The 25943-nt window shown below is 39.4% G+C and overlaps 1 protein-coding gene and 2 pseudogenes across 6 annotated transcripts; 1 reads left to right on the top strand and 2 right to left on the bottom strand.

Annotated features, from left to right (window-relative positions):
* Window positions 1-623: 623 nt before the first annotated feature.
* Window positions 624-8358, bottom strand: LOC140850749 (uncharacterized; annotated as a pseudogene).
* Window positions 8359-9134: 776 nt separating this feature from the next.
* On the bottom strand, window positions 9135-19266 carry LOC105054271 (uncharacterized). Of its 6 annotated transcripts, none has more exons than XM_073245877.1 (6): window positions 18605-19266; window positions 18413-18521; window positions 18226-18325; window positions 12823-12884; window positions 12226-12306; window positions 9135-9271 (listed from the first exon to the last, which is right to left on the bottom strand). In XM_073245877.1, the coding sequence occupies exons 1-5, from the start codon at window positions 18606-18608 to the stop codon at window positions 12261-12263; spliced, it is 321 nt and encodes a 106-aa protein (XP_073101978.1). In that variant the 5' UTR covers window positions 18609-19266; the 3' UTR covers window positions 9135-9271; window positions 12226-12260. The 6 variants fall into 6 exon arrangements, 4 of the variants coding, with proteins under 4 accessions (XP_073101978.1, XP_029123040.2, XP_073101977.1 ...); XM_029267207.2 differs by having other exon boundaries at window positions 9147-9281; XM_073245876.1 differs by lacking the exon at window positions 9135-9271 and having other exon boundaries at window positions 11509-12306.
* Window positions 19186-20835, top strand: LOC105054273 (protein PSK SIMULATOR 1-like; annotated as a pseudogene).
* Window positions 20836-25943: the final 5108 nt, after the last annotated feature.

Genomic DNA, 25943 nt, shown 5'->3' with positions numbered 1-25943 from the left:
TTCAGAAAAAAAAAATTATCAAATTTTATCACATGAGAAGATTCAAAATTCATCTTATCCATAGATTTACATTTCTCATAAAATATAAAAAATATCTTTTCATAAAAAATCATGAAACTTCAACCAAACAAAAAAAACCTCTCTCTGCCTCTCATAAATTGCATCTCCGCCTCTGCTTCTCCCGAACCCAACGAGTCCAGAGAGAAGTTCAAGGGCATTAAAGAGACGACCCTGGTTTTGAAAGATAACGACAAAAACTCGTAAAAGATTTGGTCACGATGATAGGACACGTAGACATCGAACTCATCTTCCCTCGCACTTGGCTTGCATAGAAGATTAGGTTGCTGCTTTTTCGGAAGGGGAGGTGAAAGAGTGAGAGCAAGACAGAGTGATGACAACAGATACATTTCATTCTGCTTCATAAGGGGAATCACTCTTTCGCTTTCATTTTTATTCAACAACTATAGCAGAATATTAGAGTTAACTGCAAATATCTGAGTCCAAGGCAGAAATCAAAATAATAATGCGGCACCCAGCCAATAGCACAAACGTTTCAGTTTAAGAAATCCAATGATCCAAACCATCCACATGGAAGTCCCACTGGGGGCAAAAGGGGCCGAGAATGATCAACCAATGCTTCTAGTCATTTGATTTTCCGTATTCCTTTTTTTATCCCTTGAGAATCACAAGAATTCGGTGTTACAAATGAGATAATGATACAAATACAAAATCTAGGGACAGCTACCATTTATACAAAATTACAGTTTTTCATCTGCAGGGTTCCTGAAACCCTGCCCCAAAATTGGCTTTCAAAAACCGCCCCACAGCTTAAATCAGCCAGAATCCCACTACGGCGATAAAGGCAACAATGGACATTGATCACTTTCAGCCAAATGGAATGACAGTTTTCACATCGCTCCTGTGCAGTATATCCAACTCCATTCAATCAAGAACTGAAGAAGCAAGATCTGGAGATTCTGATACCCTGATGGCATCGGCTATCTTAAGAGCCATGACAGACTTGTATGCAGCCAATTCGGCATTGGACATGAGCATTTGAGCCCTAGTACGGAGTTGGATTGCGGATTCAACAGCCCTGTCAGCCGCATTCTCTGCTTCTTGGACCCTCCTCTGTGAAGCCTCCTCTTTAGCTCCAGCTACAAATGGGGAAATAATGAAAAATCAACACAAGCCCACAGGATTTAAGTAGTTCAAATTACACAACTTCCTAAGGATCACCCAAACTTATTAGAAGGGGATCAACAAAGAACAAAGCAACATAATATCAGATAGATCAGGAAACTATCCAAATCTTGCCAGTCAAAGAACTGCACATGCGGCACAGATAAAAAAAAAAAAAAAAAAATGTGCGCTTTATCAGCATGACATTTTGCTGAAACCTCTAGATATGTTCAATCGGTTACCAGATAAAAGGTACATGCAAGTGAGATTTGGGCAGGAGGACCGGTCAACCGACTAAGCCTAGAGCCATAAAAGAATATCAAGACGGGCCTTCTTAAATGGATTGCAAAAGTTATACTGTCCCAATAGGTTTTTGTCCTCTGGACTACAAAGTTCATAAGCCTGTCAATATCCTAACAAGTCCAAGATACTGTTGGAGATTTGAAATTATGGAAGCAAAGGTCAACATCGTAATTCATGGGCCTGTTAATTAGAAACTGTCCATGAATAATACTCCTTTTGCATAGTGAAGTTACAAGAGAGAATCACTAGTAATGCAGTATAGACATTAAGAGCATGGATCTCATGGTTCCAAGTATCACTCTAAAGCTAATTTCGTACAGATTTGATGTGGACGTTTACAATGCATTTCATGATACAAGTATTTCTGCAAATGATGATTCTTTTCAGATATGCATATGCACACATTAATTGTATTTTCTTCTTCGATAAAACTATGTTCACCTGATAACGTAAAATTCTCATAAAAGCAGTAAATATGAAGATACACTTCCTATTGCATCAATCTATATATTTCTAGGTGAACAATGGAAAGAATAGCCAGTTCATTTTAAAAAATCCACAAAAAGCAATTCCAGGAGTGACATATGCCAGATGAGTTAAGCCAAGTCAGCCAGCCAGTTTCATTTGGTTATGCAACTCACACCCCCCCCCCCCCCCCAACAAAACCTAAAAAAAAGACCCTTTCTCCTTTCCTCCCTCTCTTTTTCCCTTTTTACACTCCAGAAAATACCATATAGTGCCCTAGGAGACCACCATAAATATCAGGCTTTATTCCATCCATAAACCTCTTCTGATAAGCCTTAAAGACAACCCCAAAAAGAAAAACCAACTTTGGACATTAGATCTCAATATAAAAGAGTCATAAATTATATACAGCACAAATATTATTAATTTCTAGTGCGGACTAATATTGGAAAAATAACTAAAATTCTCTCTCCAGATGCCTAATCCATACTTATAATAGTAAGGACTCCAAGAAAGCCATTCCTTTGGAGAAAAATTGGTTCTCAAATAGGGTAGCCAACCCATAGTCCCCAGGCTTGAACAGGTCAACTTTAGCACAGGGGAAAAAGAAGACTGGAAAGAGAGCAAATGCAACAAAAGTTTAAATCAAACCAGGAAAATGCCTCATTAATGTAATAGCAAAACATACCTTCCAAGAAGAATTCTGGCTTCCCTCTTCCATACTGGCTACGTTGTCTCTTAAAAGATCTTTTTTTCCGAAACAATGGTCTCTGTATAAATTGTGCTCTCCTCGGGGTTGGGATGTCATACTGTGACAGTATCAAGAACACAATTACATGACAATACGAAATTATGTACCAAACTACCACATGAAAAAGGAACAAACCTCCAATAAATTGCCTGTCAAAAAATGAACATCAAGACTCAAAATAAGAAGAATATGTCCAAGTTATATTCATTAGTACCTATCAATAACCCTTACATTAATAAAAATAAAAAAGTCTAAAGTAAGAGGACCCATTTATAATTAATGTGAACAATCAATATGATAGAATTTGCAATCTATTGCTCACAAACTAGATGCCAAATATGGATACATTCAGTCTTCCTGACAATTGCAACATTTTATGGATGCCTATAATAAAAAATTTGGTAAGCACAGTCTTATAACAATGTAGAGTTCCCAATACTCTGTAAAGTCTTGTCCCTCAATCCACCTAGGAACCGATAATAAAATATTAATGCATCGAAACAACTTACATGAGCGCTTCAATCCAAAGTACTAGAATGTCTCAAGATGAACACAAACCAAGCCACGCAAGTCATTTTGAAAGACTAAGCAACCAGTAAGCGCAGGTACTACCATGTCCTAAGAGGCTAGGTGCCTTGCTGTAGATATATTTTAACTAATGTTACTATTTGACACAGATAACTTCGGCATGTAGACAGGCACAAGGCTAGGTGCTTTGTTGTATGTCCTAAGAAGCTAGGTGCATTGATGTAGGACATATTTTAACTTATATTACTAGTTGGTACAAATAACTTTGACCTTTCTCATTAACAAACTTCCATCCTTTGTCATATAAAAGATACCTTAAAAAAAATTTCGCTTTCATAATTCTCACATAAACACTCATCAGTGTTTTATTTATGTATCTTGTTCCATAGTCTTTGATAAATGCTTAAAACCACTTTTATCTTCCACCATTCTCAAAAGCTCAACTCTTCATTGACGCATAAATATAGTATGAAGAACAAATCCTTTTGAGGATAGAATGCATGTAAAAAGTGATACATAATCTCTTGATGGTCCCGCACAATCCTTCCCCAGAACTTCAAAAGCAAATAAATTAAACTACAAAAGAAAAAAAACAGTGGCATTGAAACAACAACAATGGAGCATGGTATTTAGAAAATATTCCAAATACTGTCCACAATAGTCAGTTTACAGCTCTATAACATGTCAATTTTCTTTTATGTGAAAATTCCAATACATCAAAAATGCCCTCCTCACTTTCTTGACAAACTTTCTTGTGCCTCAAATGCATGACTCTAACAGCAACAAAAGGATTCAGGCCCACTTATTGCTTCCATTCCTCATCCCCTCCCTCAACCCCCATCCCCTTCTCTTTATCTGCCCTGGCAGCCCCTTCCCATCCAATGAACAGTGGCACATCTATCAACACCAGCACCCACGCATGTCAAGAGCCCACTATCAAGCAACATTGCAAGCAAGAAGTCTGTGCCTAGCCTACTCCTGGCCCCCTCTACTTTTTCCTTTGGCATGTAACCACTGAAAATCCCTTGATAGGCACGACTGGTAAATATCCTCACACCTCACTCCAACTCCATAAACATGACCATCTTATTTTCTTGTCACTGTAATTAGGGAAAAGGGGCTTTAGTTCGTATTTATATTTAAAAAGGGCTTTAGTCTGTATGTGTATATAAAAGAGTCTTTAGTCTCCGCAAGTATGTAAACGGAGCTTTGTTTTCTCTGTGTCTTCACATTTGATATGTAATATTCCAACTCTCAATGAAGGGACAAAAATCTTTTCCTTTACCAATAATTGCTTGAAAATGGCGTATTTATGAATCATTGACTTTGATGTGCTACACTTTCTAGGCCTCAGTGAAAAGATTGTTTGGCCAATTTTTCATATTTTAGGCTTTTGATAAGCCATAGCTAAAGACTTGTGCTAAGACAAGAAACAACATCATGGCAACACTATACACTAAAATAATTTCCGAGGCAGTTACATGGGCAGGCAGCACCTGGACCTCATGGTCACAGTAGTTAGCTTACACAGATCCAAATCATTTCCTTGATTATAAGAAGCTGGCAATATGCTCACATCCAGGAATTTATGCATGCAAAATTTGGGATGCACATGCATCTGTACGTTTGATTAAAAACTTTTCTGGGAGATCTTTGCCATCATATGTAATATTGGATTTGACATCCATGCATTAGCTACAAGGACAAGGAACTGTCTTCTATTTTTGTAATATGTACAAACATAAAGCTATGCAATACAAGTTATGACCCTGGTTTCACATCCGGTGGAACATCACGCAGGATGCTAGGGCAAGGTACTGTCTCAAGTGTTGGAATAAGACCATCATCATCCCAGCATCCCTAAAGACACATCCAAGATTGGGACAGGGCAGCACAAAAACACATCTAGTTTCAAGGAAAAACAAGACAACCCCATCCCATAGGATTTAGGACCTTGGCTACAATTGCCATTCATTACTGTTACAAAGAAGCTTTGTTTTTCTTTGCAATCTGATGAGTCAAAGCTGCCATTGCTTGTATTTTTCTTCAAGGAAGAAACCAAGCAATGCCATGATAATCGACATATGACTATAGCTTGAGCAAATAAACTAACATATACAATAATAAAGTCCTTTACATATGTAGATGGTTCATGTTGCATAAGCCTTCTTTAAGACTTGATGACTAGCACGTATTACCTATTCTTTGCTATAGAAAAACAACTTTGAATAACTAATCTTAGTTGATGATAGAAGATTTTTGCTTTCAAATTCAAATATTATGCTTTGACACAACTGATTCTTCAAAGATCATGTGCCACACTTCTAGTAAAAGTGATGCAAATAATCAATTTTCAGGATTCATGATTTTTTTTAAGCTATTGAATTTGCTCTTATTTTTAATAACTATATTTTCAATAATAAACAGTAGCATCATCTCTTGAAACTATGTAATAAGTAGACAGATAATAATAAATTGCATCACAGAAATAGGTAACAAATGATTTAGATAGCAACCAACACCACAAATTCTGTATTGTTAGTGTTGGAGCCCAAAGCATTGTGGATATACAAGAGAACTGAAGCATAATTATTACCTGAAAGGCCCTCACCAAAGCTGCACGTTCTGGTTCCTCTTTTCTACCCAATAATCATACACAGCAGCCAGCATATCCCTGTTCCCCAAATCCTGACAAAGATCCAATGCCCTCTCTTTTTTATAAATGTCATTGGGATTGTTATAAGCATCCTTTTCCAAGACAGATACTATTTTCTCAAAAGTTTCATCTGAAATGTGACTAAAACCACTATTATCCACATCAGAAGAGCTAGTGTTTAGCTGGTTGAGCCACTCTTCATCCCCCAAGTCCATATCATATATGGCAACATTGCTTGCTAAAGCTCGCCCAACTTCATCATCCATCATCCTGATGTAACAATCAGGGCGCACAAAAGAAGCCATGGCACCATCCTCATAATCCGAAACTTCACAAACCACTGGCACTGGTATTGTCTTTGTAAAGCCATCCTGCGAACTCTGTAAGTTACGTTCACGACATTCCATATGCAATTCCTTAAACACAAGCCAATCCCACCTATCACAAAACTCAAGCTTCCAACCATCTTCCCCACTCCACATATAGGCATGAGTAAAACGGTTGACAACACAGGGCCTCATATCTTGAGGTTTATGCAGGTACCTTGTCATGCCCCTTACCTTCACTGCTATGCACCAGTCTTTAGAATGTGAGAATTCCAACATAACATTAGCCCCTTCTTCCCTCCAGCACCTATCAGTAACAGTAACCAAGACATTTGCACGGCAATGTGCCAAGTCCATGTTTTGCTTCAGCTCAACCAAAGCCAACTTAAACTCAATGGGGCTCTTCATAGATGACTTCCTGTGCTTTTCATGAGATCCAAGAGGAGTAGAACATCACTATCATCTCTACCACTTAAAAAATCATTAATACAAGATTCAGTTGTTTTCACATGGAGAGGCTCCACAAAGGAGTCCCTTAGGGAAAGTGTTCTGGCTTCTGGAGAAACTCCAACATTGTTCAGATCAGATCGCAATGAACCAGGATGTGAATTCATTAAGAAAGGATGGCGACTTCTGGAATGCCTAGAGAAGCTCCTTTTTCTCTGATGTTTGCGTAGCCTTGAGCCATGCAAAATTACTGCACTTCGTCCAACTGATCTAGGGCTTTCCAAAGCATTATGTGATTCATTCCTCTTCACAGCAGTAATTACAGAAACAGGGATTTCAGTTCCTGAATAACCTGTCTCCCAAGGAATATGAGAATCATATTCTTCAAATCGCACAGCCACAGGAAAACTCGTGTGCAAACCCATTATGTATCTTGCAAGAACTCCTGGCAAATACTGAGAACGAAGAACCATTCCAACATGCAAACTCTTGAAGAAGAACGGAATGGCAGAAAAATCAAGAGACAACATAGGTATAAACTGTCTGGCACCATACATCTTGCAAAGTCCACAAGCAGGTATAGGAGTGCTGAAGAAAATATTCTGAACCAAAAAAAAAAAAAAAATCAAAAGCTAAAAAACCAAATAACAGAAACAAAGAAAAGACAGCAAAATCAGAAAGCTTACATTTTTATGGGGCTGAGCTGGTAAGAAATGGACGCCATTAGAGAGAAAGCATTGGCTATTGCTTCAGACAAAAGAAAAGCAGCAAATTGCCAGAATCTCACCCGAGCTCTCTTCATCCAGCTAACTACAGAGATAAGGAGACGCGAAAATTTATGTGAACTACTGCCACAGGAGGAATCTATGAGCACGGCGAGCACCATAGAACCAGTCAAGCCAGTCCAGATATCATTCTCTGAAATGCCCACCTTTTCAGCAAAGTCTCTTGCAGACTCTGTTACCCTAATTTCGTCCCCCTCTCTACCTGTTCGTCTTGAGATCTCTTCTTGCTCCCTATCAATTTTTCCTGTCTCTCCCGAGACTTCCTGAACTAAAGGTTCCACCTTGGGCTTTTCCTAGGCTGTTTCCGCGCAAAAACGATTCCATACTTCCGATCCTTCTCGGAGTCCCTGTCCCCTACTCCAGAAAGAGAAGATCCCGCATCGTCTGACCGTGGCCGCCGCCGCTTCCGGCTGTAAGCAATCCCAAACTTTCCACCATCGGGAGAATCCATAGAGCCCCTTCGATTGACAGATTCATCCGCTCCACCGGCGGATTCTGGCGCAGCGGCTCGCGCCACTCATCCCCGACCCCAAGATCCACCTTCTTGCCCTCCCCCTTCCACCACTGTAGGTCCGCCGTGTCGCCGCCGCCACCGAGCAAACGCAGCCACTGGACCCCGTCGCCGCTTCCACCGTCCGTCTTCTTCCCCGGGGCCTGCTCCGACACCGTGAGGCGCTTCCCGGAGCGGAGAACCCTCTCCACGGGTTCCCCGTCGCCACCGCCGCCGGCCTTGGCCGCGGCCTTGGAGACGAACACCCTGGTCGACCGCCGCGTCCCGACCGACGGCATCGACGCCGGCGGCGCCCGGAAGGGGAAGATCCTCGACCCGATCTCCGCTGCTCCCTCCGCCTCCCCGGCCGGCTCCCCAAGCTTCCGTACGATCTTGCGGTTCTCAGATCTCGCATGCCGTCTCATCGCTCGTCGGCGTTCTCATCGGCGTCCGGCGACCACCCATCGCGAGATCCCATCACCACCCCTCGACGACGTCCATGGTGACCGGATCCCTACCGACGATCCGATGAAATGCCCTTTGTTCTTCCCTCTTTCGCCCCTTTTGGGAAATTTCCCCCTTTCCTTTTCTTTTTCACCTCGTCTTTCACTATTTCAAATTCTTGGCGGTTATGGCGTTTCACGAATTCGGCGTTGTAGCAACGAAGAGTCGGATGAGAGAGAAGAGATGGGGGGGGGGGAGAGAGATATAAAGAGAGAGAAGATAGAGGCGGCAGCACGAACGATCTAGGGTTTGTTTTTCTTTTTCCTTTAAAAAAAAAAAAAAAAGTGGGGAGAGAGCGAGGAAGCGGTAACATTTCACCGCCTGGTGTGGACCGTGCGATGGAGATCTGGCGGAGGATATATGCCGCGCGAAGGGACGCATCGACCGGCCCCAAATGCGTGGGGTCCTTCCGCCCGTCGCGGGATTTTAAACGGGCAGCGGGATTTTTCGGTCCGGGACTAAACGGGGAAGTATGCGTTCTGCTGCGATCTCATGTTCTCTCGCGAAATTTCTATACCTCCTACGTGGCAGCAACTGAGAATTTCACTAGGAAAGGAATTTCTCATTGTTTCCGAGAACTTTCAATTATTGACGAACAGTCGAACATGTCCCCGGGAAGCCGAGGGAACAGGGGGGAACGGCGACGCACGATAAAGGGATCGAGTATTGTGACAAGTGCAGCGGACGGCCAGTTTGGGGTCATCGCGCCATATACGTTACACGGTGGGCCCACAGGATGGGACACAGGCTTTCCAGTCGGCCTCGCATGAGTGGTCCTTTTTGGGCTTCAGATGTTAGACGGGCCAGCCCTGTCATCAATTTCTCTCTGCATGCCTGCACAATTCTAACCAGTGTGCTAATTGTTATTTGCTGAATACAAGATATATGATCAAAAGGTGATGGACTGGGGAAACGTAATGCACGAGATGCAGGCTTGCGCATAAAATTTTAAGTGGGTATTGTCATTGAATCAGCATCACATTACAAGCCTTTCTTAAAAGTGCGTCCTCGAGGAGCTTTGTCTTAGCAAAGCAAGAAACTAGAATCTCATCTCTGGATCAGTAACCAGTGTTTTCTAATGAAATGAACACGGTGGGTTACCTAATCTTTGTTCTTCGATTATTTTAAAAAAAAAGGGACAACAAGTGTTTCATGTCTCATCGAAGGTTCACATACATATACACTTTCATTTTTTTCAAGTTGCAACTGGGATGGTCTACCGCAGGTGTACAAATTGGCATAAGAAATTTCAAGGTTTGGCTTAGATCTATTGGCCTATTTGGTTTCGTTCCTCTATCTTCCCTCAAGATTTAATGTAGTTAAATCCACATACAAACAAGTATATAACCCCTCTTGCATATATAATAATAATTGATTCTTGGATATATCATACAGGTCTAAGAAATTTTTTGTAACTTCCAACTTCTACAATTTACTGCATCAAACCACATAACCAGCGTTAAGACCGAACAACATTTGATGGCTAAAATTGGTTACTTTCAGGTCTAGGTTAAGTAGAAAAAATTCTTCGCCTAAATTATCATGCTAAGTCTGGGACATACGGAATGCAAGTCTATGTTAGATAATTTTCAGGTTGAAGTACTTGACTAGAGTCCAAGGATTGCACGTGACAAGATGAATGAGCAGCTAAGATCCTTCATCTAATTAGAGATTTTTCCTTTTTTTATTTATGTAATTTGATAAATATTCCTGCAGTTCGGAAGGTGCAGTTTCTCTCTTCCCTTGAGTACAAAATAAACAAAATAAGCTACATAGTTAATGAGAGTTGTTGCGGGTGTTTGGATCGTAACCGAAATCAGAATGAGAATAAGAATCAGAACAACTTGAAATCGAAATCGGAACAGCCAAATCCCCCAAAATGTTTGGTTCGTGATCGGAATCGTAATCGGAATCGAAATTGAAATAGAAAATTGAATTCATAAAGAAGAGTAGGGATTGAATTCTATATAGATTGATCCATTCTATTCCACCCCAGAATCCGAATCGGAACGAGCTCCTCCCAACCAAACAGTTGGAATAGAAGTTACCCATTCTGATTCCGATTCCAGACCTCCACTCCCCCGCCAAACACCTCCTACATATAGTATGTAGTGAAAAAGATTTCAGAGACTTGAAGCCTCGTAAAAAAAGTGGCATGGGAAAATTTCAGTTAAGCATTATAAAAGATATATAATATCATCGAAATAGCGATAGAGTATGTAACTTGCATAAATTCTTTTAATTGGGTCAACTTAGTTCTGTTACCAACATCACTAGTGTTATAATGATGAAAGGTAATAATCTGTAGGGGGATCGATAGACAGAGTTGCTGCCATCCTTCAGGCAAAAAATTACTAAGCTGAAAGCCGAGACAGCCTACCTAGGCAAAGGCAGGCCTGCTTGAAATATTGTCAATTAAAGGCCAAACTTGTTGGGTAAAGCTTGGCCTGGTAAAATATTGAGCCATTATTGGGCTGGAAGACTGTAGAGCACATCCATGCCACTGGTTCTGGAGGCTTAGCCTTTACCAAGTATAAATGAAAGAGACATAGCTAGATGGCACATAGTGTACTTGATACAACAATTTGTATGTCATACGTACCATGTGACATGAGTTGTATAAAGTTCCTTACAAATAAAAATCCCAGAGCTTATCTAACGATAGAAAACCCTTGAAGCATGAAAATATGGCATACAACACAATATATATAATGTGTGTATATGTATGTGGGCAGGACCAAGTTGCACATGATGTAATTCATATAAAGTCATACCTTTCCAGAATTGGACAATGAGGATTCTGCACCAATGATTGGAGCTATCGAATGTAATCCACAATCTCTAAATTGCTTATATGTCAAAGTTCATATAATTTGGAGGTTTCTTATCTATGCACCAAATAACTAAAAACATGTATGGTTTCGTGTTATTTAAACTATTCAATGTTTGATCATTAATGCATAGGCTAGAAATCCATAGATCTTTTTTATGTGTAAGCAATTTAGAGATAGTATATGTATATGTGTATATACATATTTATACATATATATATATATATATATATGGGTCAGGTTCGAGTTGTACTTGATGTAACTCCCATAGAGTTATCTCTTTTTTGAATTGGATGATATGAGTCCCATATTGATGAACCAAGCCATAGATATGATCTACCATCTCGAAACTATTAGAAGTCTTGAATTGATACCATCATAATATAGAGATTCCATTCAAAGGGTAACATGTAGATAATACATTACTGGTTCATTAGAATTTGCAATTATAATGTAAAAGAGTTTCCCTGATTTCAAAGTTTACTTTTTCATGGAGATAGGTATATAAAAAGAACTAGGATATAATTCAAGGCAAAAGATCTCAATTGATGATCTAGGTAAGATTTTATTATCTCAGCATAGTTGAGCAATTCATACTTTTCATTGTTTTCTTTAAACTATATTTAGATCATTTATTTTCTTTAATGCATGTTTACCACATCATCCATACTTTTTTGTGGAAGCTCTATTTTATCCCCATGTGGCTGTTTATAAGGAATTGGTTGCACACGGTAATGAAAAATTCAATTAACTAATTAAGATAATAGTAAACTCAAGCAGGCAGGTGAAATCTTCAACTAAAATAAATAAATAAATAAATAAATAATCCTCCAACTTTTCTTAGAGCAAGATGAGCTTATAAAATTACATTAAACACAAAAAAAGCACCTGGCAATATAAGCAACTCTCAAACTGAATTTGCATTAGGAGGTAAAACAAAAGTAAAAAGTGGCTTACAAAATGTTTGTTTATGTCTCATATCGTGATATACTTCAGAACAGTTGAACGGACATTCTCCATGAAAGCTGCAGCTTCTTTCTGCAGAATAAGCCACACAACATATGAATGAGCAACCCAACACCTCAGTTGATCAACATATCGAGCTATTCTACAAACCAAGACAAAAAGGAAAAAAAAAAAACAAAGAACCAGAGACACCCAAAAGAAGAAAAGAAAGAAAGAAAGAAACAGGCCCCTTGATCATTACGTAGTGCCTTGCTACACATTATCATCGAGAAGAGTCAATACAGATCTGTTCAGCTCATTCTGTTGAACCATCTCCAGGAACAGCTTAGAAAGAAATATTTCACCAGTTACATGATTCATATTTAGTTAGTGAGAAACTAAAAAATGATTTTTGAAGATAAGGGAAGTAATGAATCAATCATATGGTTGCCTTCCAATTTTTTGATTGCAATATTTTCATAAGCCTTTGTTTTGCTAATACAATATCAATTTTTGTAGGATCAATGAAGATTAAGACAGAATTGGTGTGGTCTAGAGAAGAGAGCAGATCAACTTCTTATGCAAGGGACTTTTGGGATGTCAACGGACCTGTACCCTCTAAGCAAAACTTTCTGTATCACTTCCAGCTCAATTAATCTATCCTCCATCTCCTGCAAAACACGTTATAAAAAAGCCAGTCATGCTTATATCCAACTACCAGTGAAGTAATCAGCAAATCGAAGTTGCCCAAGTTCAAGTTAGAGGTGATTGAAAAACTCTTTGTTTAATCTGCACATTAATGTGGTATTGAATTATCCAGGCCTGGTAGCTGCAAAACACTGGTTATAATTTTTATCTGCAAGTCAGGTTGTGTTTTATGTATAGCAATTAAAAGGAGTTTCTTTCATACTTCTATTTACATGTTATTGAATATAACCATGTTCCTGCAATCAAATAGCTGATTGTGCAGAATAATAAAGACAACTACAGTAACTGCAAAAATTATCCTTCCTTGCCATTCAATTCTAGGAAGGATCAGATCACACCTTCATAATAGATTTTGTTCTGAACATATCACAGTAAATTTAGGGACTGAAGAGCTCTCTCATAAATAAATAGAATGTTGATCTCCTCCAGATCCACATACAACAATAGACCTAGCATTTCTCAAACAGTGGGAAGACAAGGGCCTCCTAAATTTTGCTCAAGCATATACCAAGTAATTTATGTGGTGAACCAAAAGAATGACTAGGCAATCCAGCCCATAGTGAACTTATCTGCGGAGGATGAGACTAATGAGAAAAGAAGAAGAAGAAGAAGAAGAATTAGGTCAACAATACCAGCAACTTGATCCTTTGACCTAATGTAAGACGAAACAACTTGATCCTTTAGCTTAAGTAAAACTCTTCTTCAGCGGATGACAAGATTGCACATTTCTTTCACTGTCACAATGAAACTTCAAGGACTTCTCAAAAGAAATGGCTCAATTTTTCATTTCTACACTACCGACTACACCTTACAACAGAAATTCATTCAAATTCTTAGTTAAAGACAACCCATAATCAATCTTGTATCAATGAGAAAACTTGTCTAATAAAGAAACACAATAGCCGTGTGTCTTTAAAACAATCCTTCTTCCTCAATGAAAACCTTGACCTGGAGCATCTTTTGAATACCAAAGATATGAAATGCACAAAATGATGAGGCTTAAAATGAGCATGCACAAATTAAATGACAATACTGGCTGTGAAAGACATATCTAGCAGTCAAGTAATATATGATGTCTTCCTAAAAAATCAAACAGCCATAGTTGTTCAAATTCAAGTATTACATTAAGATCCTTAAGGGTATCGCCTAGTTACACAAGCATACTAGTCTCTGTTGCAAAATTAGTCCACTAATTTCTCCATCGAAACATGATCTTTTCTTTAAATCCAACCTCTTCAAGTTAAATGTAGGAAAAATAATTTCCAAGAAAAATTTTCAACTTGTCCACTTCTGAAATATCAAATCCTTAAACTATAACATAATTCACGCGCTCTGCAAATACAATGTGATATACAGCACTACAGTATAGAATGATCAAATCAATATCTTCTAAGTTCATAGAATATAATCACTTGTGTGGAACTTTTCATGCAAGTTTTGTGATCATTACAAATCATAGATAGTTTTTCTTTAATCGGAAAATTTATATTCTCTGGCTGAGCAATTCCCTAGAGGTTGCTTCAGAAGATTTTCTCACTATAAATCCATTTAGGAAAGCACTCCTTTAGATAGAACTAGTGCATGACTAGTTAAAGTTAGCAACTAAAAAGGAACATTATTGATCAATTGAATTTTATTGCCAAAAAGTCTTGATGCGATTTATCCTAGAACATGATTAAGTCCCTTCATGGACAATCAAACTTTCAACCATTTCATGAACTTTATAGCTAAAACTTGACAATCAACAATCAACATCACAGTGCAATTAAACTTGGAATAAACACTAATTTTCAGATTTCAGCATTCCACTGAAGGGGCAATAGAAGGGCTACATGGGTGCTGTTGTTGACATTTTGGAAGGGCAGAACTCACTTGTTGATCTGTTATGAAAGAACCCAAGGTTGGTTTTCTTTAGGGATTATAAAGATGCAATGAAGATAAAGTGTGTTAACCCATGCACTACTCCTACATGTCAACGACCATCACCTCTCTCCCCCCAACCCCTCCACACCCCACACCCCGCCCCAACAAATGAGAGTTGAGACAGCTACCCTCTAACTTCTATAATATGCGTATAAGATCCAGGCAGCCCATCTGAAAATTATTAGCCATTTCAAAGTGCCTTGTTGCCAATCATTCCTCCTCACAATTCACTTTTCGTGATCAATGTTCAGCTGCTAATATACACCAACAGCTTCTAAACTTACATCTTTCACTGGGGCCATTATTTTAAATATGAGCATTGCAATTTGAAGTTTCAAAAACTAGTAGTTTTTCGAGTAAAGCTCCAGCTTGCCTTCAAGCAATTAAATTTTAGCTTACTTCACGCTTTGTTAATGAATTGCGGTGCCATCATATCCCTTGTCTATGGGGTGGATGTCTGGCCAGGACACCACCTCCCAAGATCTTTTCAATACCACGCGATGCAGCAGGAAGAAAGAAGAAACAAAATAAAAGAAAAGCAATCAAAATACGTAGATCAGCCACAAAAGGACTCGCCTCCACGGGGCATGCAAACTTCACTATGAAAAAAAAATTTACAAAAGGAGGCCTCACCCTCAACCCTTGTACACCCAATTCTCTCTCACTAGAAGTTCCCCTCACAAAAGCTCTCTCTCTCTTGGAAGACCCCTCTGAACCCCTGAAATGCCTGGCGACCGCTGTCCGGGAGCCTCCTGCTACTTCTCTCTAAGCGCTTCCGCCTCTCTCTCTTCAATTGGATTCGTACGGGCTTCGTACGGTGCAAGAATCCGAACCACCCTTCTCTCTGTTACCGATTAGGCCCTTTTAAAAAGTTAAAAACTTGATTAGAGATGGATTAGGAGTCCTAAACAAAGTCAGATAACCCCTGGACCGTCGGATCAAGACCGAAAGCCACCCACACCCTCATATCGCACTCCGGTCCATGGAATAGTACCGTGGACCGCGAGAAACGCGTGGAAAACGCCCACGCGGTCCACAGGCCCAGCCGTGGACCGCCCGGTCCACGGTGGACCGGGGCAAATGGCCAGCAGGCCGCCTGGGCCGGCCCGCTCCCGCGCGCAGGCCTGGGCCGCGCGCCCGGCTGGGCCGTGCGCCCGCCTGGGCCGCCCGCCCGGGCCGCCCGCCCGCGTGGGTCGTGCGTCCCGCGCAGGCCTGGGTCGCGCGTCCCACGCGCCGCCGCCTGCAGCCGCGCCGCTGCCTCCCGCCGCCGGCCACCGGCGGTCCTCCGCCGCCTCGAATCTCGTGCCGACTTCAAAAGCTCGTATCTCCTCCATCCGAGCTCCGTTTCGGATGATCTTGGTCTCGTTGGACTCCATTTTTCGCTGCAAACCTCGCTGTGGGCTCAATGTGAGCTGAATCTCGAGGCGTCAAATCCTAACATTGTCAACTACATTGCATCATAGTGTCTTTGTGATCTCTCTTTGATGATCATGCATCCTCAAGCATCACCTTAACTCCCGTTAGACTTTGCACAAAGGAACTTTCTGGACATCAAATTAGCTGTTATACTGCCTTCCTAGCATCTTTCCTCTCCCACTAATGGAACCATGTCTATATGGGGTTCCAATCATCCTCATGGTAAACTCTTGGTGCACATCTAACTTAAGGAAGTTTATAGACAGATGTAGACTTATGGCATATATATATATATTGCAGCATCTCTAGCTAGTATATTAACCATGAGTCTAGATATGTTTACATATACAGAATTTATACATATAGCACCTAACCTTAATCATATGATGTGAGGCCAAAAACATTGATTTACTGGTTACATGCCATGATGAGGTCTTAAGTTACTTCCAGCACATAATTCTAAAGTTTTGGAATGAAAGAAGAAACATGATAGGAAAATGAGAGAAAAGAGAAAAAGAAAGGGAGAATGAGAAGAACAGAGATAAAAGCACTTGCAAGCCCCCCCTTTCATATATTTATTATAAAACTGCAACCATATATGGGAGTTAAGTTGACCAAATTGCGAATCACAAGTTGGCTAACTGTGAAGGATTCAAGTCAATTATATAGCCCCAAGCACATGGAATTGACATATTGGTCGGCCAAAAAGTATCCTGAAAGTATATGATATGTGGACACGTTAATACGTCAAAAGCATGTTAATCTACTTAAAGATCCACATACTGTTGCATTCGAAGATAACAGAAATTAAAGAGGTCAAGATTAATATGTACCTATTACATTTTGAATAGAATATGCTGCTACTAGAAGTCTTAAAAGTTCTCAGTTTTCTTGAATTATGTCTATGCAGAAACTTGAGAGGGAACCACCAAGAATTTCATCTCCCTGCTAAAATACAAAAAGAATAAGGAACTCTGCAAGGGCCAGATTCTCAAGCTCTCTCTTTTCAATAATTTGCTAATAGGGTCATTCATCATCATATACCAACAATTCAGTTTCTCAATTCCTTCTATATAATTAACTGAAAAGACTATATTATAATATAATCGTTCTGCATAAATTAGAAATGTAGAATATTTGAGACACCATTATGACCATAACGACCAAACCTTGTCCCAACTATGCTGGGCAGACTTTATGAGGTCTCCTTCACCAACCATCCTGTCAAGCATGATCCTATACGAGCTTTTCCAAGTCATTCAATCACAACTTTCACCAACATTTCCTTAAGCCTTACCCTCCTCTTCTGACAGCCCTTGACAAACCTTTGAGTGTATTTCCTTACTGGAACCTCTGCAAATTTTCATCATACAAGCCTACACCATCTCAGTCACTTCTCCATTGCTTTGTTAACTCCTACCTAAAATTCCTCTAATATAATTGTTCCCCACACCGTCCATTTTTTTATCATTTTCCCATCTTAACGTTTTTTTTTTTTTTTGCACCCTCTGTGACCTTTTGAACCACACAACACAGAACTTTAAGAATCCATTAATCATTTAAAAATATCTTATTTTGTCTTTTATGGCACTGTTAAACTGGACAATGAAATGAAAGTCATCATGTGAAAAGGAAACAGGAGATTTGTACTGATACTGGATTCAAATAGCTTAACTAGATGGTATTATCTCATTCACCTATATATGACCAAGCATGAAACAATATTACCATGACAGATTATTCTGTTTCTCAGTCCTATGTATAGGAGAGCTACTGGCTTTTTGGCCAAACATATGCTTCGTCACAGCAATCTCACGCAGCTTATTAGCATAACAATACCAGCTGTGCAAACTCCTTATTTTCCTTGCATTTCAATATCTACATACAGCGTCAGTACGCATCAATTCATTGCATTTCCATTACGCTTTGAATGGTGATAGAAAGAATGATTCCTAGGCAGCTTACCAAGGCCAACCTCGCGATCTGGATTCTTGAACTCAAGCTTCCGAGCTTCGATGTCCAGAAAATACTCCAGTCCCCCGTTCGTCTCCGGCACCGGCCGCGCCTATTGAAAGATGTAGATCAGCAAAGGTCAGAGAAAGGGGAAAGATTGTGTGCAGGGAACATAGATGAGGAAATGGGTGAAAGAGACCGGCGGCACCCTGCACCCCTCGGGCGTCGGCGTCCTTCTCGAGGCGCCGCTTGAACTCCAGCCGCACGATGTGGCCCCCCTGAGGCCGGATGAGCATCCCTTCGGAATCCTGGAAACAAGAACGAGCAGAACCATGAACAAGCGACTCGGTAGAGGTCGAGAAAGGGAGGAGGAAGAGAGGAGGATTCGCACTCATCCGATGCGTGAAATTTTTCAGCTCGGGAGTCTCGACGAGACTGCTTCTGAGCTTGTACCGCGGGCGACCAGGCTTGTGGACGCGACGCCTGGGGCGGCCATTGGCCAACCGCGGAAGGAAGCAACACTGTCTCGATTTCTTTGTCCCTTGCTCTTTCCAACTGGGAGCACCGAGCACGACGCTGGTCTGGAAGGCATGTTATCGGTTGGGCACGTGTGAGACGGGGAACAGCGTGGTTAAGCTCCCACAGCTGGCTCGGCCGGTTGGCAAGCATAAAGATCGAGGAAAATATTGGGAGACTTCGTGAGAGGTCAATCCCATAAGACTCTCCATAGATTAAAAAAAATCAGAGTTTAACCCATTTATACTTAGATTTTAAAAGAAAAAAAAAAATTCAAACGGGATGTCAAAACTTTATAAATATTATAAAGAGCCCCAGCCATCTATTTTCATTTTAACAGTATCAATAGAAAAAGAGTAACGACCAAAATCCCCTCTGAGAAACCATAGAAGAAAGGAGGAGAAGGAGAAGGAAGAAGGCATCGATTTGGTTCCTATCTATTTCGAGATTTCGACCATGATGATCGAGCCTTGGATCCATAAGATGCGGGACCGCCTTCTCCCTTGAGAACCCCTCCGCCATCGCCAAGAAGTGAAGGATCTCTCGCAACCACCGCAGGACGGCGGCACCACCGTCGCCACCACCATCAGGATACTCTCCTTCAAAGTTGCCAATGCCATGTCTTGAGCTGTGAACCTCTACTGCTCCCTCTCTGACTCCAAGATCACGCCCCTCCACTCCTAGTCACCTCCCACGCCATTCGTCACCTTGTTTCCACCAACGAGCCCTACCTCCTCTCCTTGGCTCTCGTCGAGAAGCTCGAGGACCTCAACCGCATCACCATCATCGCATCCCGCCTCGGCCACCATTGCTCCCACCCTGCTCTCCTCGGCTTCAAGCACATGTGCTCTGACCTCCTCATTGGCCGGATTGACCCTATCACCCTTGGCTTCCTCTCCAAAGACATGGACGGCACCATCCGCAAGATGATACGCTTCATCTCCTCCACTACGGCCCTCTACACCAAGCTTAAGGTCCTCATCGAGCTAGAGCAGTCCGTCAAGAAGTTCCCCCCAATGCTGGTCCATGATGAGACATGCCGGGCCTTCAAACAGAAGATCGATCTGATGGCAGCAGTGCAATATTAGGCACCTTAGGGATGCCTCCCTCGGGAACCAAACCTATGACAAAGTCGTCCTCCTCCTCGCCCAGGCAATCTGCATCATTCATTCTCGAACACACCATGTGTTCGGGGAGTCTGTTCTTGGCTTGAATTGCTTTGTTTCTTAGTCACAACTTTCCACCCAAATTATCCCTTCCGATCACTGTGCAAGTCATTCCGGGTTGCTTCAGTTTGATGCAAGTGAAGGCAAATCCCAAAAGATTTCACGGATGGGGGTTGAAACGGATTCTGATGTAAATTTTCATAGAGAGGGTCTTCGATTCCATTGCGAGGCCAGCCCTAGAAGGCTTTGCACTACATCAGGAGATCGTAGTTTGGCCCAAAGAGTAGATTAACAAAGCTTGCTCCACCCTCCATTGTCAGCGGTTCAGCTCTTGCACTACATTATGCAAATATTATGATTATCATTGAGAAGTTACTTTGGTATCCACTTTTAGTTGGGGAGGAGGTGAGGGATGATCTCGACCAGATGCTACCCTCAAGCTTAGGGTTGGCTTTGAGTATGAAGTCTTTTGTCAAGAATCTAGCTATCTATGATGCACCTTGTGCGCATGATTGGAAGGAAGCACTCGAGAAAACATTGAGCTGGATTACACCGATGGGCTCATAATATGATCCAGTGGCAAACTGAGTGCAATTTTGAGCAGCAGCAAATTGTTTTGAGGGAATATGTTTTATTGCTTCAAATATTATAATTTGCTGATAGGAAGAAGACATAGGCGGCTATATGTAAGCTTCTTGTTGGGTTGAACTATATTTGCTGCTATGAGCAGCAGAAGAATGCTTTGTTGGATTGTACGAGTAGTGTGGACTTTGATGATCCTATGGAGTGGCATATGCAATACTGAGCTTAGCTTCACTGGTTCTTCTTAAAGTTTGAAAAGATCAAAAACTATTGGTGCTAAGGTTTAGACATTCTTTTTCGTTAGAGCATCTCATTGGTGAGGATTAGCTATGGTCCATAAGATTTTCATGGATGCCCTCAACCCACAGTCACAATACACTATGGTGTTTTGGCTGAAGCATTGGGCGGAGGCATGGCTACTAGTGGTCGAAGCCATTATGGTCTAAGTTCTCTTCTCTCCCTTCGATCTATGCTCTCCTTTCTATCTCTTATATGGTTTTTCTTTTTTTTGTCCAATCTATGCTCTTTCTCTGCTCTCTCTTCTTTCTCACTTCTCTATAATGGATGGGGGACAGAGCACAACCAAAAAAAATAAAGAAAGATGATGATCACATATATATATCACATGACTCTTCTTTCCCTCCACTCCATTTTGCAGCAAGATAAAAAAATTCTGAAAAGGGCAATTATGATATTCTATAAGATTTAATCCTCACGTCATAACGTATTCTAAGACATGTTTGGGACTCTTTGCAACATTTATAAAGTTTTCGGATCTATTTAAGACTTTTCTTTTTGGAAAACTTTAAAGGGTGTCGCTATAAGTTTTTCAAAAAATATTTTTCAAACTATTTCAAATTATTCTACCATCTATCTGTTAGATGTATGTTCTAAAAGTCAAATTGGCCACACATGTAACCTTTCTAGTGGCATGATTTTGTAATTAAATAAAATAAATAAGATTAATTTTCATTCATGTTAATTCATGTTTCCATGAATCATCCAAGGAATTAATAGGATAATGACATATATTCTCAAGAATTGAAAATTTGAGATATGTGCCATTGGTAATTAATTTCTAAATATTTTCGATCGATGGATCATCATGAGGATGGTGATTAATCCGATAATATTGATGTACGGATCACTTTTCTCTAGATAGATGAGTCTCGAGTCTACAGTGTAGGAACATTGAAGCGAGAGTATAGGTGATTATTAGAGAACAATGGTATCGAGTGTAACCAACACGAGTAGTCACATAGATATCTATCCACTCGTCAGTGACATACTTGATGTTACAATGGTATGAATAGTCCTTAGACCTGCGGTGCCTCGATTATTCACAATAGAGCTACTGTAGTTTGACTGCATAATCACGTGCTTATCTAGCCATTCGAAATCTTGTGGTGTATGTTGGCTATAGTAGGTTCATTGTAGCAGTAGGGTACACATTTAGATGGAATCTATTGATCTTGATAAATAAGAAATAATTCTATGTTATTCATGAGACTGAGTTCAGAAGATCATGGCTATAGCAGAGTGAATGATGGAAAAGGATTTCTATAAGATTTTACTTATGAACTTGAGTCGATTGAATATTACATATGACAAGCGATGAGATTTGACGAGTTATCCATGACTTTCATCTTATTGGGACTCACGATAGAATGATCGAATCATACGGTAATTGTACTTAGAGATTTAATATTTCGTTATGTTGGATTGCCACAACATACTGCTAGGTATCACTGGTAGATTATGAGATTCGCCAAGTATCGTCTTGATGATCGATGATCTTTGATGGGTAGAGTTAGAATCATTCCAATCCATCGAAAAGAGTTTCGATGATATCGTAATAGAGATTACAGTATATCTCACTATCAGATAGAATAAAATCTATGGGGTCACATACAAAAGAGCCTTTGTCCGATCAAATGGTTTATCAATGGAATGTAATTGTCAATATGATTGATGATTGATCCAATGCAATTACTGCAATTATCTAACTTACTAAGAGTTAGTGAGTTGTAGGAAGATTAATTAGCAATTGGATTGCTAATTGGCTCAATTTGATTGAGCAATTAGGCTAGTATCAATTCTAATTAAATTGGATTCAATTTAGCTTAACTTGAATTTAATTAGATCAAGCCTAATTGGATTATGAGATAACCCAATTGTAAGGAAGACTAATTCCTAATTACATTAGGATTTGGATGCCTTCTAATTCCTAATTAGATTAGGATTTAATTTAGAGAGATTGGGTTCCTAATTAGATTAGAATTTCATTCTCTTTGGATCCAATCAATTTTTAATTGGATTAGGATTTGATTTGATTAAATCTGGGCACCAAGAGAAAGCTTAATTGGATTAAGATTCCATCTCTCTCCTTTGCTCCATAAAGAAAGCCCCACGCCAATTGATTTTCAATGTGAAAGAGGAAGCCATGCTAAAGAGTTTTTGCATGAAGGAGTTCACGCTCCAACTTTTTATACATGCCAAGAAAATAGGGAGGCATCCAAGAGTTGGACACCCCCCCAAACTCCTTTCTTTGCCCTATTCCACGCCTATAAATAGATAGTCTTTGGGCGTAGGAAACCAAGAGAGATTTAACGTGAAAAAAAATCTGATGAGAGATCAGTTTTGGGCACGAGAAAAGGAGAGGAAGAGTTCTTCTTAGGCATGGAAGAAAGAAGAAAAGTTACTCTTAGGCGTGAGAGAAAAGAAGAGTTCTTTTCTCAAGCATGATAGATATCTAGCATAGGAATCTTATGCGTAGGTTCCAGAAAGAAAAGAAGAGAGTCTTCTTGTTCTTCATCCTCCTCTTTTTCTCCTCAACTCCATCTTCTCTGAGAAAGTTTGAGAGATTGATGAAGATCAGCAACATCAACCATCAGGAGATGGCTTCTACAAGGGCACTAGCATCCCAATGAAGCAACGGATTCTGATCGGATTCGAGGACCTTGTGTGGATATCCATAGATGCCAGACGTACATATGGCTGATCAAAAAATTCGAAGTATACCACAATCATCAGCTGTAGAGATCATCGATCCGCATAAAGGCATAGAGATTGGATCTTCAGTTTGATTTATTTTTTTTATCAAATTTTAGATCGAATGCTTTCATGTTCATATGATAGATCCTAGATAGTTAGCAGATTAGATCTGATGCATGTTAGATTAAAATAGTTTTAATCTAAATTTATTTTTATTGCAATCAGATTAGAAAACTTAAAAATTTTAAAATGCATGCATGTAACCATCTGAAAATCCAACACTATCTCTATTGATAAATTGATATCATGTGACCATCATATGATAGAATAAAAATATATTATGACTAAACAGCCCTTCGTATCAAATTTCAAAATACTCCAAACTTCTTTATTCATCCATTTGCATAGATCTCAAAGCAATGAGTGCATAACCATGATAATCTATCTACCTATATAAATCTCAAAGCAATCAATGTATGATTAGAATCATCTATTTATTAGCATAGATCTCAAAGCGACTAGTTGGTCTAGAATATTCATCCACTTGCACAGATTTCAAAGCGATCAATGATGATGAAGATTATGAAGAAAATCCATCACATGGATTTTCGATTGCATAAGAAATTTTAAATTTTAAAATACAGTGGATAAAAATTTAAAACCATTTTTAAAACTTTCAATATCATTCTAGGATAACCATACAACATAACATTTCAAAGTTATGCCAGAATAACCTTATATCAAAATGTTTAAAATTAATCTTTAATTAAATCTAATCTAATCTGACATACATAGTGATCACATCTCCACATAAATATAGGCATCATCATATATACAAGATTAAGATCTATGTAAAAATAAAAATTAGAATTTTACCTTTGCGTGAGTAGATCTTAATCATGATCCGATGATTCCTGAATATCTTCAAGATCCATTGCAACCACGATCGATGATCCATGGATTCTTTAAGTCCGTTGAAGCTACACAAATATCCGACCTTTACAGATATTCGTACAAGGCTAATCTAATCAGAAGATTCCGATCTCATGGGATGCTAGCTCCCTTACAGAAATTATTTTTTAGATTGTCGAATCTTTTCTTTCTTTTGATTTTTTCTCAAAAAATTAAAAAGATATGTGGGAGAAGCAAAAATTAGATCTAATCTGATTTTTTTCTTTTTTCTTCTCAAGAGAAACGGAAAAAGATCTAGAGAAAGAAAAAGATGAGAGATCAAATTTCTCTTCTTTCTTTTCATCCAACTCCGGACTGAATTTGGAGGAAAAAGAGATGACATGTTTAACCTTGGACCAAGAGAGGAAGAGAAGAAAATGAAGGGAGAAGTGTCCAACTCTTTGGATGTGTAGAAGAGAAAGAGGGAGAGAGGTTAAAGGGGAGAGGCATCCAACATCTTGGAGCATCCCACGTTGCATAATTTTTCACACCTCCCTTCTTATGTCGTGCCCCTTTTTATTTTGTCTTCTTTCTTTCATGCTAATAACCTCTCTTTATTCATGTGGAGGCGACCCTCTTTTAAATCACACATCTAAGATTAGTTAGGGTTTATTAGGATTAGTTAGAGTCCTTAGAAGAGGACTTTTGAGTGCTGCGCCCCCTTCTTTTGTGCGCCCATATTCTCCACACAAAAACTTTTTTTGCATGAGAGCTTGGGTGTGGATAAGGAGAGAAGATTTAGTCTAATAGGACTCATCTTTTTGGCATGAGAGTTTGGGCGTGGATAAGGAGAGAGAGTCCCAGTCTAATGGGACTCAAGAATCCTAGCTTAATTCCAATCCAATTCAAATCTAGTTTAAGTCAAACCCAATTAGAATTAGGCCCAAATCCTATTTGGACTAGAAAACCCAATAAACCAAATTAAATCTGATTAAATCTGATTTTTTTTAGGCATGATCTCCCTTGGATCAAGTCAACACTTGGTCTAAGTCTACTTGGGTTGGATCCAAATCCAAATTGATTTAGGTTTCATAATGAGTCAACAATTGATCTACTTTAAACCATTTAGACCATAAAATCCAATCCGATTCAAAATCAAATCAAGTTTAATCAAATTAAATCTGAATTTAATTTGATTAGGACTTAACCTCATTATTTGATCAAATCAAATAATCTAGAAACAATTACAATTATTCTCCTATAACTTACTAACCTTTAGCAAGTCCTCATGTAACTTTTACATATTAGTCTAATTATTAATCAATTTGATAATTAATTTTTTTTATGATTCAAAATTATGATTCAACAATTCAATCAGTCAGGATCTTTTTTATATATGATCCCATTGATTTTATTTTGTTTGGTAGTAAAATATATTTTGATCTTCATCAAAATATCATTGAAGTTCTTTCAATGAATTGGAATAATTCTAACTCACCAATTAAGAATTATTAATCATCAAAATAATTTTTATTGGTTCCACAATCTACCAGTGATATCTAACAATTTGTAGTGACAATC

This window comes from Elaeis guineensis, chromosome 11 (assembly GCF_000442705.2).
Source record: "Elaeis guineensis isolate ETL-2024a chromosome 11, EG11, whole genome shotgun sequence".
Classification (NCBI taxonomy): Eukaryota; Viridiplantae; Streptophyta; class Magnoliopsida; order Arecales; family Arecaceae; genus Elaeis; species Elaeis guineensis.
The sequence above is the reverse complement of the archived record's forward strand: the minus strand, read 5'-3'. Positions and strand labels throughout refer to the sequence as shown.

What these genes read in the sequence shown, in the direction of transcription:
- LOC105054271 (XM_073245875.1), bottom strand. Translation starts at nt 18,882, where the DNA reads ATGCTTGCCAACCGGCCGAGCCAGCTGTGGGAGCTTAACCACGCTGTT. An exon ending in AAATTTCACGCATCGGATGA is followed by an intron (nt 18,522 to 18,604) that starts GTGCGAATCCTC and finishes TCTTGTTTCCAG; the next exon opens with GATTCCGAAGGGATGCTCAT. An exon ending in AGGGGTGCAGGGTGCCGCCG is followed by an intron (nt 18,326 to 18,412) that starts GTCTCTTTCACC and finishes ATCTTTCAATAG; the next exon opens with GCGCGGCCGGTGCCGGAGAC.